This window comes from Neolamprologus brichardi, chromosome 11 (genome assembly GCF_056152115.1).
Source record: "Neolamprologus brichardi isolate AB-2024 chromosome 11, ASM5615211v1, whole genome shotgun sequence".
Taxonomy (NCBI): Eukaryota; Metazoa; Chordata; class Actinopteri; order Cichliformes; family Cichlidae; genus Neolamprologus; species Neolamprologus brichardi.
The window spans coordinates 19,283,391-19,299,282 of NC_142114.1; the positions used below are offsets into that span (position 1 = coordinate 19,283,391).

General features: G+C 40.7%; 1 protein-coding gene across 5 annotated transcripts in view; it reads left to right on the forward strand.

Annotated features, from left to right (window-relative positions):
* The window catches only part of grik5 (glutamate receptor, ionotropic, kainate 5), a 98,595-nt gene extending 84,415 nt beyond the window's left edge, over nucleotides 1-14,180 (forward strand). For 2 of the 5 annotated variants that reach the window (XM_087848276.1, XM_087848277.1), the window contains exons 17-21: nucleotides 837-1,002; nucleotides 2,077-2,302; nucleotides 4,868-4,996; nucleotides 8,320-8,486; nucleotides 9,815-14,180. In XM_087848276.1, coding sequence (XP_087704402.1) covers nucleotides 837-1,002; nucleotides 2,077-2,302; nucleotides 4,868-4,996; nucleotides 8,320-8,486; nucleotides 9,815-10,441 — 1,315 coding nt within the window. In that variant the 3' untranslated portion in view covers nucleotides 10,442-14,180. Of the gene's footprint in view, nucleotides 1-836; nucleotides 1,003-2,076; nucleotides 2,303-4,867; nucleotides 4,997-8,319; nucleotides 8,487-9,085; nucleotides 9,123-9,814 lie in introns of all 5 variants that reach the window. The other 3 variants (XM_087848279.1, XM_087848280.1, XM_087848278.1) reach the window with 3 other exon arrangements.
* The last annotated feature ends 1,712 nt before the right edge of the window (nucleotides 14,181-15,892 follow it).

Genomic DNA, 15,892 nt, shown 5'->3' on the forward strand with positions numbered 1-15,892 from the left:
ATTTGAAAAGATTTTCCATATTAACATACTGTATATTTTTTTTTAAAAATATGGTAAATACAGTTTTAAGGCCCATGTCTGGAAGAGAATAGTTCATTTTTTAATGTAATTTAAAACATTTTACTGGATGTGTCATTAAAAAACTGTTTAGGTCCACTGCTGTGTGAGAAAAAGACATTTGTATTTTAAAAGGTTAAGGCATACTGCTGATATGTAGCTCATAGGTTTGAGTCCCGTAGTGACAGCGTTTTATGGAAACAATTGACAAAAGCTCACTAAGCTCACAGAAATACTAGCCTGACGGCACTCCTATAGTGAGAGTGAATGTGAGAAGAGGCACAAGAGAACGAAATAATAACCACTAAGAGCTGAGGAGATAAAGGAAGACAGGAACAGCTAGATTACACGGAGGTGAGCAAGATGTTAAGCATAGTCAGTACATGATGTTCTCTTTGAATAAAGTTTGTTTGACATGCAAGAAGTCCCATTTTCAATGTTATTAGTGCGGAGTATCTAAAGTGATGGGAAAATAGATGTGGAGCTACAATCATTGCACTGAAGTGTATTATCATTTGAAAATGATTAAGTGGGGCTATTTTACTGTGACACTTTTTAAGATGTTCAATTTGATAAACGTCCTGATGTGTCAGGTGTTTCCTTTGCTGGGTTTGAGTTAACCCAGCAAATTGTCTCTACTGATATACGCCAAAATAACTGGTGTATTATGTATGAATTTTGCAGCTTATCAATACCATGATGGATCACTGTTGCCACTCCAGTGGTGCTTTATCTCTCCCTTCATCTCTCTTTTTCCTCACCTTTTTTCCACCTTGCAGGTGGGCTTTCACCCTGATCATCATTTCCTCCTACACGGCCAACTTGGCGGCCTTCCTGACCGTCCAGCGGATGGAGGTTCCCATTGAGTCTCCAGACGATTTGGCCGACCAGACGAACATCGAGTATGGCACGATCCACGGCGGGAGCACCATGACCTTCTTTATGGTGCGGCTCCGGTTGTGCTTGGGTTCGGAATTTGGGAATAATTATATGTGTGCTTTTATTCGTGTTAAATATTTTTTGTGTAGCTGTTTGGATCGACTAACTCCCTAAATCGCTCTGATAGCAATTCAGGAAATAGTTGTTCATAAAGTTTTTTATGCATTTGTGTGTTACATGTAATGGACCGTAGTGCTTCTCTCTTCATTGCTGAGAATGGAGTGAACGATTATCCTCAAATTTGCCACTCTGTCTCTGAGTTTCTCTCTTGTTTTCTTTATGGCTGTTTGTGTTTGTGTTAAGTGGCTGACTGCCTGTGTTTGCTTATGAGAACGCTACCGGCATCTGTGTTGACATCTGTGTTTGTCATAGTGTGGGTGTGCGCACGTGTGTGTGTGTGGGTCTTGTATTTGTGTGTGGGTGTGTTAGTATAGAGGAGTGTGTGTAGGTGAGTGTTTAAAAAATGTATTTGTTTATATGTTTGTATACATGGTAAATGGCAAAATGCCAGTTAGAGTTTATTTTTCAGTCACTAGTGTTCGTCCAAATGGCGGATATAAGAAAGAATGGTGTGTGTTTGCCTACATAAGCCAGTTTCATTGCCACAGTACATTACCCCACTCAATACCTAATCCACACACGCATACACAATCTCATTGTTGTACACAGATGCTACCATCTATACTCTTTTCCTTTCTTCTCCTATACAAAGAGATACTACATGTAATTGTACATTTAATCCTGTTTTGGAGCTTGCCATTTTTTGTTAAGTGCTGAACCACCTCCTGTGTGCCGATTTACTTCCATCTGTATGAAAGATGATGCATCAGCTACGCTGTGAGCAAATAATCTGTTGCTTTGCTTCACTTTCCTTTTTTCTCCCTCCACTCTCCGCGCTGCTTTTTCCCTCTGTTTGCTATTGATATTTTTACTCTGCTTGCCATTGTTCACACCTGATTTCTCTCCCGTGTGTACTTCCCTTCCCGTTTATCTTTCATATTCCTTCTTGTCGGGGAAACTTGTACATTCACCTGTAATTACTGCTGAATTGCCGTTGTTGTGTTCCTGTTCCCTCTGCAGAACTCAAGGTACCAGACCTACCAGCGGATGTGGAACTACATGAACTCCAAGCAGCCTAGCGTATTTGTGAAAAGCACGGAGGAAGGCATCGCCCGTGTGGTCAACTCCAAGTATGCTTTCCTGATGGAGAGCACTATGAACGAATATCACCGTGGCCTGAACTGTAATCTCACACAGATCGGAGGCCTGCTGGACACCAAGGGTTACGGTATTGGCATGCCACTAGGTAAAAATAATGCATCACAAAAAGTTCATGCAGCACCTGATAATGTATTACCTACTTTTAATATTTCTGTATGCAGAGAAATGTCTTAAAAATATATCTCATTGATAACTTTTTTAATTGCTTCTGTGCTTTCCAAACAAGCTAAGCTGCACACAGTTTAAAACCTGCTAATGAATTCACGAGTGAAAAGATTTTGAAAATCAGCATAAAGATCAATATGGATTTAGTGATCACGCTTCAAAGCCTTGCAGCACCCTGCAGCAAATAGTCACCTTATGTCTCACCTCAACCGACGTGCCTGACGACGCTTGGCCTCATCCAGGATTTAGAGGTCACTCACGTAGCTCTCATGCTCTACCCTTTGAGAACAGGGTGGGCCATTTATATGGATACACCGTAATAACATGGGGAGGGTTGGTGATATTAAAGTTCTGTTTGTGGCACATTAGTATTTGTGAGGGGGCAAACTCCTCAAGATGGGTGGTGACCATGGTGGCCATTTAGAAGTCGGCCATCTTGGATACAACTTTTTTCAATAGGAAGGGGGCCATGTGACACATCAAACTTATTGGTAATGTCACAAGAAAAACAATGGTGTGCTTGGTTTCAATGTAACTTTATTCTTTCATGAGTTATTTACAAGTTTCTGACCACTTATAAAATGTGTTCAGGGTGCTGCCCATTGTGTTGGATTGTCAATGCAACCCTCTTCTCCCACTCTTCACACACTGATAGCAACACCGTAGGAGAAATGCCAGCACAGACTTTAATATCACCAACCATTCCCATTTTATTACGGTGTATCCATATAAATGGCCCACCCTGTAGACTCCAAATATATCCATAAAGTCATGAAAAAGCAACTGGGAACCTAGTAGAGATATAACACTGTTCCCAGACATTGCTGACACATTTTAAAGGTGCTATTTCACAGCATGTGAACTAAAAGAATAACATGAAGTAGTATTTAAAAAAATTATGCATGCAGATTTTTAGTTTTAATTATTTTGAGTGGTTCAAGTTAAAATATAACTGATAAAATGCAACAGGTTAACATTTCAAATCCCCTTTAATGTACCTGACTTGTGACTTGAGTTGCATCCATGTCATCAGCTAATTCGGTGTTTGCATTAATGAGCAGTTTAACAGGTGTACCACATAAAGCGAAATACTGTGACTGAGCATCTACAACAGAGACCAGGCTGCTTAATCATAAGTGACAAGGAGCTATCTCGTTTCTAAAATTATACAATTATTTGACAAAAAGAAAAAAAAACCTCATTAAATGACAGCGTGAGAAGCATTAGATCAATTATGCTAAATAGACACATGTAGTTGTCTGTGATTTGTGAGATTAGACCTGAAAATTGTCTTGTACGTGGTCGGTTTATTTTTTATCTGTGGGATTAGCAGCTATTTCAAATGGAAGTAACGTGCATACAGTTAATTGCTTTTCCACTCACGCCCAGCGCTCGTGAAGCCACTTTTTAGCACTTAGAATCACAGTAATCTGTTCCTATGAAGAGGTCAGCCATATCTCACTGTCTATTATTGACCAAGGCTGTGGAGGAATGGAGAGAAAAAGCAGACACAGAATAAAGAAGGAAAGACCACAGAGGTGAAATAAGCCTTTGTAAGGGACCTAAAGAAGAAAAAAACCCCAAACATATTATCTCAGTCACCTCCAGGTAAGAGGCTGTTTAAATTTAAAGAAATAGGCAGATATTTTTACACTTGAATAATTTCTTGCTGGGAGTTAGATGACAGATCTCCTTAAGGATATGCTATTAAAATCTCATTAGGGTGTCTACAGTTGCTGTTCATCAGCAAGCTGCTTGGCAACCCACCATAACCTCTGTTCTACCTTCTCGTGTCCTGTGCATTATAACTTGTACCTGCTTTACTGGGTTGTCTTGCTGCATCTCTCCCAGCCTCCAGCTTTCTGTGTATCCACATAGAAGCATGGGAAAGTGGTGGGAGGTGATGCCAAATTTATATTGCTGCACTCATTAGTTGTCCTGATTGAAATCGGGTTTTTTTCTGGCGGGAGGTTGGTGTTCTCCAGCAGTGACTTAGCGAAGGAGGCATGATAATCACTGAACAACTGTCAACACTTTCTATAGAGACTGTTTATGTGCAGAAGGCCTGTCTAATAAAAGCTGCCTGTTGATTATCTTCACAGCTAAATACCATTATGCTAAAGAAAACATATTTGTCATTTGCACAGACGGAACCTTTAAACCCTCTAAATCTGTTCCAGCAGATCTGGTTTGCTGCATACTTTGTATGCTATTCAACCAGCTGCTGAACCACTGTGTCCGTCTAGTTGTTATCTTGCTGTCTATCTCTCACTAATCCTCTCTTTATTCTCACCATAAGATCACTTCTAGCCATCTCCAAGCTGCAGCGGCAATTCTCTTTTTCTGCTTAGTCTCTTTAACACTTAATCATTTCATGTTTTCCCCCTTTTTCTGAAAAAAAAAAAAAAAACTCTCTCCTGTCTGGTCTCTTATGCTGCACCTTGCCCACCACTTGCTCTTATCCTGCCTTCTTGTTTTTTTCCAGGATCTCCATTCAGAGATGAGATCACACTGGCCATCCTCCAGCTGCAGGAGAATAACAGGCTGGAGATACTAAAGAGGAGGTGGTGGGAGGGAGGCCAATGTCCCAAAGAGGAGGACCACCGTGCCAAGGGTGAGTCGACCGCAGCTGTCTGCCTCCGTTGCCTCCTTCTCTCTAATGTCCCCAGTAATAGTCTCCTCACTCTCTGCTACCGTCCAGCTAATGGCTAATGCCTAACCTAATGTCCTTGCGAAGGGTACTTAGCACAATCTACTTTCCCAGATGTCTTCTGTTTGTCTCAGGTGGTGCATAATGTGAATTTTATTGGAGACAGTGTATCTGTTTACATGTGTGTATTAAGAGTGTGTATATGTGTGGGCAAAGCCTCTGTATGAATGACAGAGATGATGAAAACATCTCTGCGTTTATGCCACTGATGTCAGATGAAAATCTCTTTTAAAAATTATTTTGCTAACAAAATGCTTCAGTTCAGGCATTTCAGTATTGTTACACTTTATCAGTGCAGCTTATCTCAAACCCTTCAGGGCCCTATAATTCTGTTTGTCACTCAAGCACTTCATTCCAGGCAATTTAAATTTGAAACTCAGATGAAAGAGTACTGAGCAGTGATTTAGGATTACACTCACATTAAGTTTTTGGTTATTACTGTGGGTCAAGCTGTAGAAGATAGAAAGTCTAGTACTTTCCACAACGCAGCATGGTAGCATCTTTGTTAGACCACTTACTTCCAGCAGATTATCAATTAGAAAATATGAATCATGCAAAACTTACATTATGAATATTATGACAATTAAGGTGTTTTCTGATACTTAATCAACAGCTGAAATAGAAATCTGTACAAGAGCAGTAGCATCAAGCTAGAGTCTGGTTAGCTTAGCTTAGCTTAGCATAGCGCAAAAAAAAAAAAAAAAAAAATAGAAGATAAAAATAAGCAGCCTGCGACTATCAGCAGGTTTAAAGTGCACACCATTAGTTCTCCCATCACATAGTTAGGTCGATTTGTGTTATTTAACCTCTGTACGCCACCACAGTGGATTTTAAATAAAACTGTCAAGATGTGATTGAAGTGCGTACTTTTAACTTCAATTCATGTGGTTTAACAAGACATTTAATGAGTATTACATTATTTGTTTAGAGATTACAGCAACATTTTATACAAAGTCACTCATTTTCAGAGCCTCAAAATTAATTAGACTAACATAATTTGAAATACAGGGACTGTTTTTAATATTTGGATGAAAATCCTTCAAGCCATTGACTGTCAGAAATCCATGGATGTCATCAAATTCTGCATTTCCTCCTTTAAAGGGCTCTTCCAGGCCTCTGCGGCAGCCACTTTCACTTGCTGCTTGTCTGTGGGTGTTTTATATTTAATAAAAGAATGCTCTGTTTGGTTTAGATTAGGTGACTGACTTGACCAGTGAAGAATAAACCCATTTCTTTGCCTTGAGAAATTCTTGGGTTGTATTTTCAGTATTAACTTGTGAAGCACTGCCCGATCAATTTTGCAGCATTTGTCAGAATCTTTCTTTCTTTCTTTTTGCTTTACATTTTTCTTCCCCTCACTCTGGCACAAGTGAATCTAGGTTTTCCCATTTAATCGATTTTTTTTCCAGATATCTGCAGACTCTTTATTTGTTCTGTGGAAAATACTAATCTGGCCTTCATGTTCTTGAGTGTAACTACTAGTTTGTAGCTTATTGTAAATGCTCTGTATTTGCATTTATGAAGGCGCCTCGTAATTGCAGACTTTGACAAAGATACACTTACGTCCTTACGTCCTCGCGAGTGTTCTTGGCTTTGTTAGATGTTATGAAGATGTTTTTCTTAACCATGGAAAAAATTCTGTCATTATCCAGCTTATTTGTCTTCTGTGGGTTTTCAGGCCCTCTGGTGTTGCAGAGCTGACCACTCCAACACCAAAAGACAGACTTAATTCTTCTTAAGAATGTATCAGATTTTTGATTTGGCCACGCCTAAACATTTTGCTCTTTATCTAGGTTTATTTTTCTTTTTTCAGCCCAGTGATGGCCTCCATCACTTGCACTGACAGCTCTTCAGGCTCTATTTAAAACGACATTGAAAAGCTATAAAATGCAAATTCAACACTTTGAGCCAATGTCAGATATTATGTTGGCCTCTTTTAACATGAAATATTGAGGGAAATAATAATGCGGTGGTGTACAAATGCAAAGGTAGGAAAATTGTGTCTTTGCCCATTATTGTCCTCAGTGTTTGTACTTGAACCTTGCCGTACACTGTTCTCTTCTCTACATTCAACTTAAATTGCACGTCTTTTTGTTATTTTGTTCCTGTTTTCTTTAGTTATTTTTCATCATTATCTAAAGTGAGAGCCTAATGATAGTTGTAATAGTTGGTGCTGTATGTGGTACAGATGGCAAAGCCTCTTGAGGCAAATGAACAATTAGTGCACTGATAGCAAAACAAGGCAATTTTGGCCTCATTTTTTTAGGTTAATGATTTTAAAAGTCAAGCTTTTTCACCATGTTTTATTATAAATTAACTTAATTGTTTTCAGTTAAGGAGTTATGTTTTACTAACCTCATGTTATTAAGTTAACCTAAAAAACAATTATAGAATAGAATAGCCCTTTATTGGCGATGTACATGTACAATACCATTATGGATAAGTAACCTAACCTTGATATGTTTTAGTCCCTTTTGTGCAAAGGCCCACGGCATCAGGATCTGCAAAATTGTAATTTTTTTAATTCAAAGTTTAATTCACAACATTGTACTTTTGAACTGAGCCAAACTTCATTCTCACCAACACGGCAGGTCATCAACCCTGCAGCTCACTTCCCTTAGAGTATCACAGCTGTAACAATCTAACATGAAAGTAAATGAAACACAACCTCGATGCTTTAACAGTAACAGTAACAAACATCAAAAACAATGTCGTATTACATAACATGCTTAATAATTCAGCTCTCTTTGCTGACACACTCACTCATGTCTGGGCTTATTAAAGCACAGACTACAGCTGACAAACAGGTGTCGGTTTCCTTCCTAGTCTCGTTTTTGATCGTATGTACAATCGTTTCTATTTATCATGCACAATTTTGAGCAGCTGCACATTATTACTTTCCTAGGATCCTTCATCACGTGCACTAACTGAATATCAGAATGCACACATTCAGATTGAAATAATAGAAATGAGTACAGTGAAGTTGTACTTTGTGCTGCTTCCTAACCCTAAAATAGTCGAATATAATCATAAATCTATTCAATAATTTATAAATAAAATTATATAAGTTAAGTAAGAGACAATGAATTATAATTGTCAGAAGTGCTCCTTCAACTATGTCTTTTTTCACTGTGCTTGTAAACCTCCTTTGACAATAAACAGTTGCCCATGATGATGCATTTGCGCACGTGTGTGCTAATCTTTGTCTCCTGTGGTCTGTTGTCAAGGTCTGGGCATGGAGAACATTGGGGGCATCTTCGTTGTGCTGATCTGTGGCCTCATTATCGCTGTGTTTGTGGCCATTATGGAGTTTGTGTGGTCGACACGCCGCTCGGCAGAGACTGATGAGGTATGCCCCCATACCTGCCCTCGCCGACCCCACAGACACACCCCAGTAGGTTCCCATGGCATCCCGCCATCCCTTTTGATTATATTATTTGGTGTGTGTCCCTGTGTTGTGTTCGTGTGTGTGTGAGAAAGAGAATGGATGGGTTACTTTTTCAGCTTTTGCCTCCATTTGTATGTGTTTGTTTGTGCCGTAACATTCAAGGTTCACTGTGTTTTGTGCATGTGAGATGAGAGGAATGTTTAAGTACGTGGCTCTGACCTGCTGTAGCGTTCGAATTTTACGACAGCTAGAGAATCTGATTGCATGTTCTGCCTGTTTTGATTTCACTGTGCCCTTTTAGTGTTCGGTGTTTAACAGTATGGCAGCAAGTGTTTGTGAGCTAAACATGATAGTTGGATAAGCAATATTGTGAAATGCCAATATTTGCTTGCATAAAGAAGTAGTGTGAACTTTTTTCCCTGGCATTAAATGTCATGATGTATCTTCTTTTACATGCCTCACATGTACGCTGGTATTCTTCGTTTCCATTGTTGTGTGTATTGCTTCTCACTCATGTCATTGTGCGTCTCCCTCTCTCAAACGCACACACCCACACACACACACACCCACACACACACACTCTCCTCCTGTCATACGGCCATCAGTGTGTGTTCTCCAATAACGAGTACTGTTTCTGTTTATGTGAGCACATGACTTTTTATAAATCATGCTTTCATTGAGAATGTGGTTGGCCTGTAGTGGACACGTTGATGCATTTTGGTAGTCATGTGTGCGTATCGCAGTAGTCATGCAGCTGGAATGATGATGGTGGATGTGAAAGTTTGGTTTAGAATGTGTTTATGTGTGTGTGTGTGTGTGTTTGAGGCTGTGCACAGTTGCTGTACGAGTGAATGCTTCTGTATTTGTGCGCCTGAGTGTGCCGGCCTGCCTGTCCGTTCATGGTGCCATAATGAAGTGCCCATAAACTAAACATTTTGCTGTTCCGTGTGTTTGGATTGTAATAACTCTCTCTGCTTCTTGGATATTCTCCCATCTCTATCCATCCACACATCCTTCCTATGACCTCTCCATTTATTTTCAAACCATCTTTCCATTTGTTGGTCTCTGCGCCCTCGCTTCTCCTGCTCCTTTTTGTTTACCATGCCCACTGTGTCTGTTCTGCCTTGTTGCCGGCTTGTTCTTTTTGTTTTGCTTTTCCTTTCAATTTTCTTGTTCTCCCTCCGCTCTTCTATTTATGTACTGCCTTACCACTTGTCTTGTTCTGCTGCCTGCCTACTTTGTGTCTATGGCACCTCCTCCCCTGCCTTTGCCTCCTTTCCTCTTCCTTCCCTTCCGTCTTTCTTCTTTCCTCCCTCCTTCCGTACGTCCTTTAGGTGTCTGTCTGTCAGGAGATGATCACAGAGTTCCGAAACGCCGTCTCCTGTAAAAAGAGCTCTCGAATGCGCCGCAGACGGCCCCTGAGCAGCTCAGCAGCCTTGCGTCACCCTACCCGCATTGCTCTGGGGGCCCCTCGGCCCCTGCGCCTGGTCCGGGAGATGCGGCTCAGCAACGGCAAGCTGTACAGCGGAGCTGGCCCCCTGACAGGTGGAGCTGGAGGGGGAGCCGGAGGAACGGGGCAGCCAGATCTGGGCCCTGGGCCCCAAAGGATCCTAGATGATCCGCTTGGAGCCAACACCACCCCACCTCCACCTGCCCCCACCCCTGTGATGCTGCCTGCGCGCAGCTGCACTCACGTGAGGATCTGCCAGGAGTGCCGCAGGATCCAGAGCCTGAGATCAGGTAGCAGTATAGGATCAGCGTCAACAAGAATACCCCCTTCATCCGCCCCCCTGCCCCGGATACCTCCACCCCCACCCCCATCCTCATCCAATACAGACAGTGAGGGTGGAGGCGTGCCCAGCCCAAGGCGACTACATCACAGCCCCCCAGCTCATACCCCTCGACCCATTCCACCTCCGCAGAGCAGCAACACCTCAGACCTTCTTGGGGACCAGGACTGAGGAACGAAGCGGGTGAGGTAGAGGGGTGAGATATATGGGTGAGGGACATTTGTGCTGCTTAGAAAAAAACACTGTTTCCACTGATCAGATTCATCCGAGAACTAAAATGTTTGAGATGAGAGAACAAAGGAGTAAAAAAAAAAAAAGAAAAAAAAAGAAAAAGGAGTTGAACTCATGATAAGGCCAGCCAACACGGAGAGAGAACGAGAAGAAACATGGGGGACCAAGACTTCATCCACTTCAGAACTGAAGACACAGAGAGGTGGTCATCGGTTAAGTGTTTGCATTTGGCTAAGAAGAACAGTTCAGTTTGGATAAAAGAGAGAGGAGATGCACATGACCACGCGTCAGTGCCCGCTGGCCTCCTTTTGTCTCCTTACTCCCCTCTCATGTCACTTCTCATTTGAGGGTCCTGGTTTTCTTTCACGGACACTTCACTGGAAGCTAACCAGCCCTTTACTGAAATGAAGCCTTGCTGGTGGACATACTGTATCTGTATGTGGTTTTAAAACAGCAACTGACTTCCAGAGAATTTATTCCTGATGTTTTTTTTCTGTTGTCTTTTTGTTACCATTGTTCTAAGTGGGAATTTCAGAGTTAAAAAAACAGACTACGTGTGACAATATGGTGGATTATAACATACCAAGACACTTGACAACAGCTAATTGTGTTCGAGAGTTTTGTGCCCCTCCCTGTGCCCCATAGCTGCTTTTTGGATGGGATCGGGGAAGCTGGATGAAACGACTTCAAGGCAACGTAATGCAAACGGTAGCAGAGAAAACTGTTGGTCTGCCTTTCTTTACACTGTGTGTGCGTGTGTGTGTAAAATTTGTGCTTCCTGTAAGTCTGTCCGTAACTGCTCAAAACGAGGAGAACCGTGTACCCAGCAACAGCTTCTTTCTACCAATGTTAGATATTCAGACAGACACAAAAAGGGAGAGAGAGGGAGCGAATGAGCGAGCGAGCAAGAGGCTTTGAAATGTGAAATTAATGTCCCTCGTTATCCTGGGTAACGCTTGCCAAGCCCTTACTTCTTTTTCACCTCTGTTCACACCATGTAGACAAGATAGAGAGACTGGGCGAGTCAGAGACAGAGAGGCAAGATAGAGACGAGCAGGAAAAGAGGAGGTGGAAAGAGCCAGAGAGTTAAAAAAGGACACTACTGAATTTGAATAAGAATTCCCTCACTGAACTACTTCCATTATTAGATCTGTCCTGATCTGTTAATTCTGGGCATCTTTTAAGGGGCTTGTTAATGCGCCAGCAGACTATAAATGCGGCTTCCTCCCATCTCTCTGTTCGACAGGCTATCTTGGCCGTCCACAGCAGCGGCTCCTGCCAGTATGATAGACTCAACACAGCCTTGTCAATACCGTCTCAAGCTTTTGATCACCTAATTACTCCCCTCAGTGGCTGGGGACCCATTCAGGAGGGGGTCGAATGCAGGGAAACGCGCTGATAAATAGATAGAAGAAATGTTTTTTCTCTCTGGCTGGGAAGCGAATCTGTTTTAATTATGTTGTTAATGTTATAGCCTTACAGTTTTGTGAAACTCCAATGAAAACAGACTCTAGTGTACAAGCAAAGTGTGCCTAAAGGGAGAAATACTGGTGGGTTTGCATGTTTTTGCCCTTCTGCTTTAAAACTTGTTTAGTTTTTGCTCAACATACAAGACCTTTTTAGACCAGCTTCAACAACTGTGGCACAAAATACATTACATACAACAGTTATCAGTCTGGATTTTTTAATTGTCAACAAATTGCAGTTCAAGTAGGGGACATGTTCCTTTGTATCGACCCTGTTAAATACTGACTGCAACAACCAGTGCCTGAAAATAGTCCCCCATTAAATATAGCCTTTACTATTCTTTCTCCAACATCTGCTAAAAACTGCAGTTCCCAGCTGTGTTGCTTTTTTAAAATGGGACTGCACTCCGTGTTTCAGTGGGAATATAGACATTGTTTACAAATCCTCCATCTTCCTCTGTTTGTGGGCACTACCGTCGTCATATTCACTCAGATGCAGTGTAGTGCTCGGCCTGTTGTGGTCTAATGGAGAAAAAAAAAATCAGACCAGCTTTATGTCAGCAGTAAATCCAATTATTTACATGAATGCGAGAGAGGCAGCAGGCGTGTTGTTCTCCTTAGATCAAATATAGGCGTAATTAATTTTACACGCTGCCGCGGTAAAGCGTATGTATACCTCTGCCGAACAGTTCATGTTATGTTTGCATGATTAATGCAGACATATTACTCAGAATGTTAATGTTCCATTATTATCATGTGCAGCATTTGCATTTTCTACAGGTCACTGACTCGATGTGCATTGAACCTGTTGCCCAGTCAGTTCCCAAATTAATCCCTGCTGAATGATTCTCTACTTAGTGGACTGGGGGCGTTCGATACACCCACTTAGTTGTGGTTAGTGTACTTACAGTGACAGTTGTAATAAAGTCTTTCTGGAACACCGACATTCCAGATGTAAGAGTTAGAAAATGCAACGGTTATAGTATAAGACAGCGTCTGTGTTTTGTTATTGGGTTTCTTCACAGATTGATTTCCTGACAGAGTTTATGAATGTAATGCTTTAGAAGCGGATTCCTAATTATTGGAAAACACAGTGTCCCCGCTCCCTGCCCGCATCAGTATCTTTCTTTTTTGTCTCCCTCTTGCCCGTAGTTTGGAATTGCCGTTTTCCAACGTAAAGATGTGTCCCCTATTATCTTCCAAATCCCAACTGCAGCATCCCATAACCAGCAGTAATGCTAAGTGTGTAAGATAATGTGCAAAGCCACCAGTTCACCCTTTACAAATCCCTCAGAAAAATGAAGGCATTGTGGTCTAGACTAACACTGCATTGCTATATAATGTTATGCATTTTGTGGGGAAGCAGGTTTGTTGACACTGTTGTGCTCCAGATAACGAATGATAACATTGTTTGCACACATTATGCCGTTTCTCTGAATGATTGCTGTCAGAAGAAGCAGGCTTGATTTGATGCCTCTCTCTCTTTCTCTCTGTTTACTTCTGCCTTTGTGTCCAGAATGCTGACAGGAGCGAACCTTTTTCACAAATCTTTACAGCACACACAAACAAAAACACACTCATCCGCAACGCCTTCGTCTCCGATTCCTTTGTTGTCTAAAGGCTGTAAACCCACCGGTTGTTTGTTGTTTTCAAAGTTGTCTTCTGAGTTTCTTTAATGACTTCCATGGTTCATACAAGCTCCGGAAACCTGATGTGTGACAGTACCACACAGCCATCAAGTGGCCACAAACAGCTTTAAACCATCAGCTGAAAGCATTTACAAGCTGCAGTGCATTACCGTGGAGAAGCGAGAGGAAGGTACAAGCCCTAAAAAATACATTCAAAAAAAAAAAAAAAAAAAAAGCCAAAATATTGCTAGTATTAATCTAAATGGGAAGGGAGGGTCACAAAACAGATCCAATGGGATGTCTGAACATTCACTCCACGAAACAAACATTTGTTTACTTTTATGTTGTTTTCTTTGGTATTTTTTCATATTTCTATACTAGTGCTAAATGGATTATTAAAACTAATGACTATTATGATGAAATTGTTATTATTACTATTGAAGACAAGAGGCTCTGTGGTGTGCGTGTGGGTGAAGGGTGGAGGATGGGAGGTGTTGGGATGAAGGTGAAATGATGTTCTTCAGAGACCGCCCTGTTGTTCAAACCTATAGACACACAGACTTCTTTTGGAATAAAAACATTCAAACAGTCTCACAGTGGTACGTGTCTTTGCTTTTTTTTAATAGAAAGCTCACTGATGTCATGTCTTTATTCTAATAGAGGGATGAAGTGATTTAGTTAAGGGACAGATTTAAGAAACAAACAACTCTTTCAGTCATTTAGGCCCTCAATGTCAATAAATACACAGTAATGTGAAAAAAGAGAGTCTTGATAGGATGATATCCTGTGAAAAGTACAAAAAGTACAACCAGTGATTCAGTAGTTTGCAGAACTACTTTCAGCAGCAATAACCTCAAGTAATTGTTTTCTCTTTGAAGTTATTCTTTAAAGCATTACTTCTGTTCATTGAGGTTTGCAGACATTGGTCCCTGCACAGCTTAAGATCAGTCATGTTGAGGTCTGGACTCTGACCATTGCAACCTCGATTCTTTTCTTTTTTTAGCTTTTCTGTTGTAGATTTGCTGTGCTTGGGATTATGTCCTGTTCTTTATAGAGAGCAGAGGCTGGCTTTCTCCTGGCAACCCTTCAAAACAAGCCATATTTCTTCTGCTTTTTTCTAATTGTACTGTCATGAACTTTAACATTTAAAATGCCCACTGAGGCCTGTAGAGTCTGAGAGGTAGCTCTTGGGTTTTTGGTTTTATGTAATATCTCTGAGCATTGCAGAGTGTGATCTTGGGGTGAATTTGCTGTGACATCCACTCCCGGAGAGATTGTAGCACTGTGTTAACACACACCTGAATGCTCCAGACCAGCAAACTGCTAAAACCTCTGCTTTTGTAGAGGTGCTCACACTTGCTGATGATCACTTAATCAAGCTGATTTGATTAGCACCTCCTGGCTGCTACCTACCCTGTTAATTCTCATGTAAACACTAAGGGTGTAGTTCGTTTTTCATAGCGCTGCATAGAGGCCAGTGAAAACTTTCTTTTTCACATGCCTGTGTGACACAACACCTTCTGATGCTGGTTTTATTAAATATTTTGACCAAACTGAAGACCTTATATGTACTTTATATATATATATATATATATATATATATATATATATATATATATATATATATATATTTTAACAAAATGTAATTTAATTACTACATAATAGATTGTATTTTTACTTCAGGGTTTCCACACTTAAACTTTACAATATTTTTTTTAGGTGGTAACCTTAACCTCGCTCAGTGATAAGCTGATATCAAAGTGCTTTGATACTTTACAAATACAAATAATAGTACTGGTGCAACAATGTTATTGACAAAAACTACCCAAAGGATCATAGTAAAGGCAGCTGTTCTGCAGAGATACGCATATCAGACATGCATCACTTAATACATACACACATAGGATATATTCATACTGGCTCACTTGGACACATATGGACTTTATATACTTTTATTTGATATGGTAGTTAAGTAGTTTAAAATGTATGGAATGTAGGCTTCTGGTTTAAATCGTATTGATGCATCCTTAGGCTTTTTAGCATAAGATTTTAATCTTCCTGTAGACCGACCTTATTTAAAATTTTTACCGCCAACAGTAACTGTCAGACAGAAATAGTGCAGTAGAAATACGAACTTACATTTCAAGTACTAGCACAAGTGCAAAATGTAAATAGTGCATACACTTAAATGAATGTACTCTTTGACGTTTCTGTCCAGCACTGAATAATGCACTCTCTCCACACTTTCTCACGGACAAGACGAAACTCTAGAGTTCAAGAAGAGAATAAATCACCAC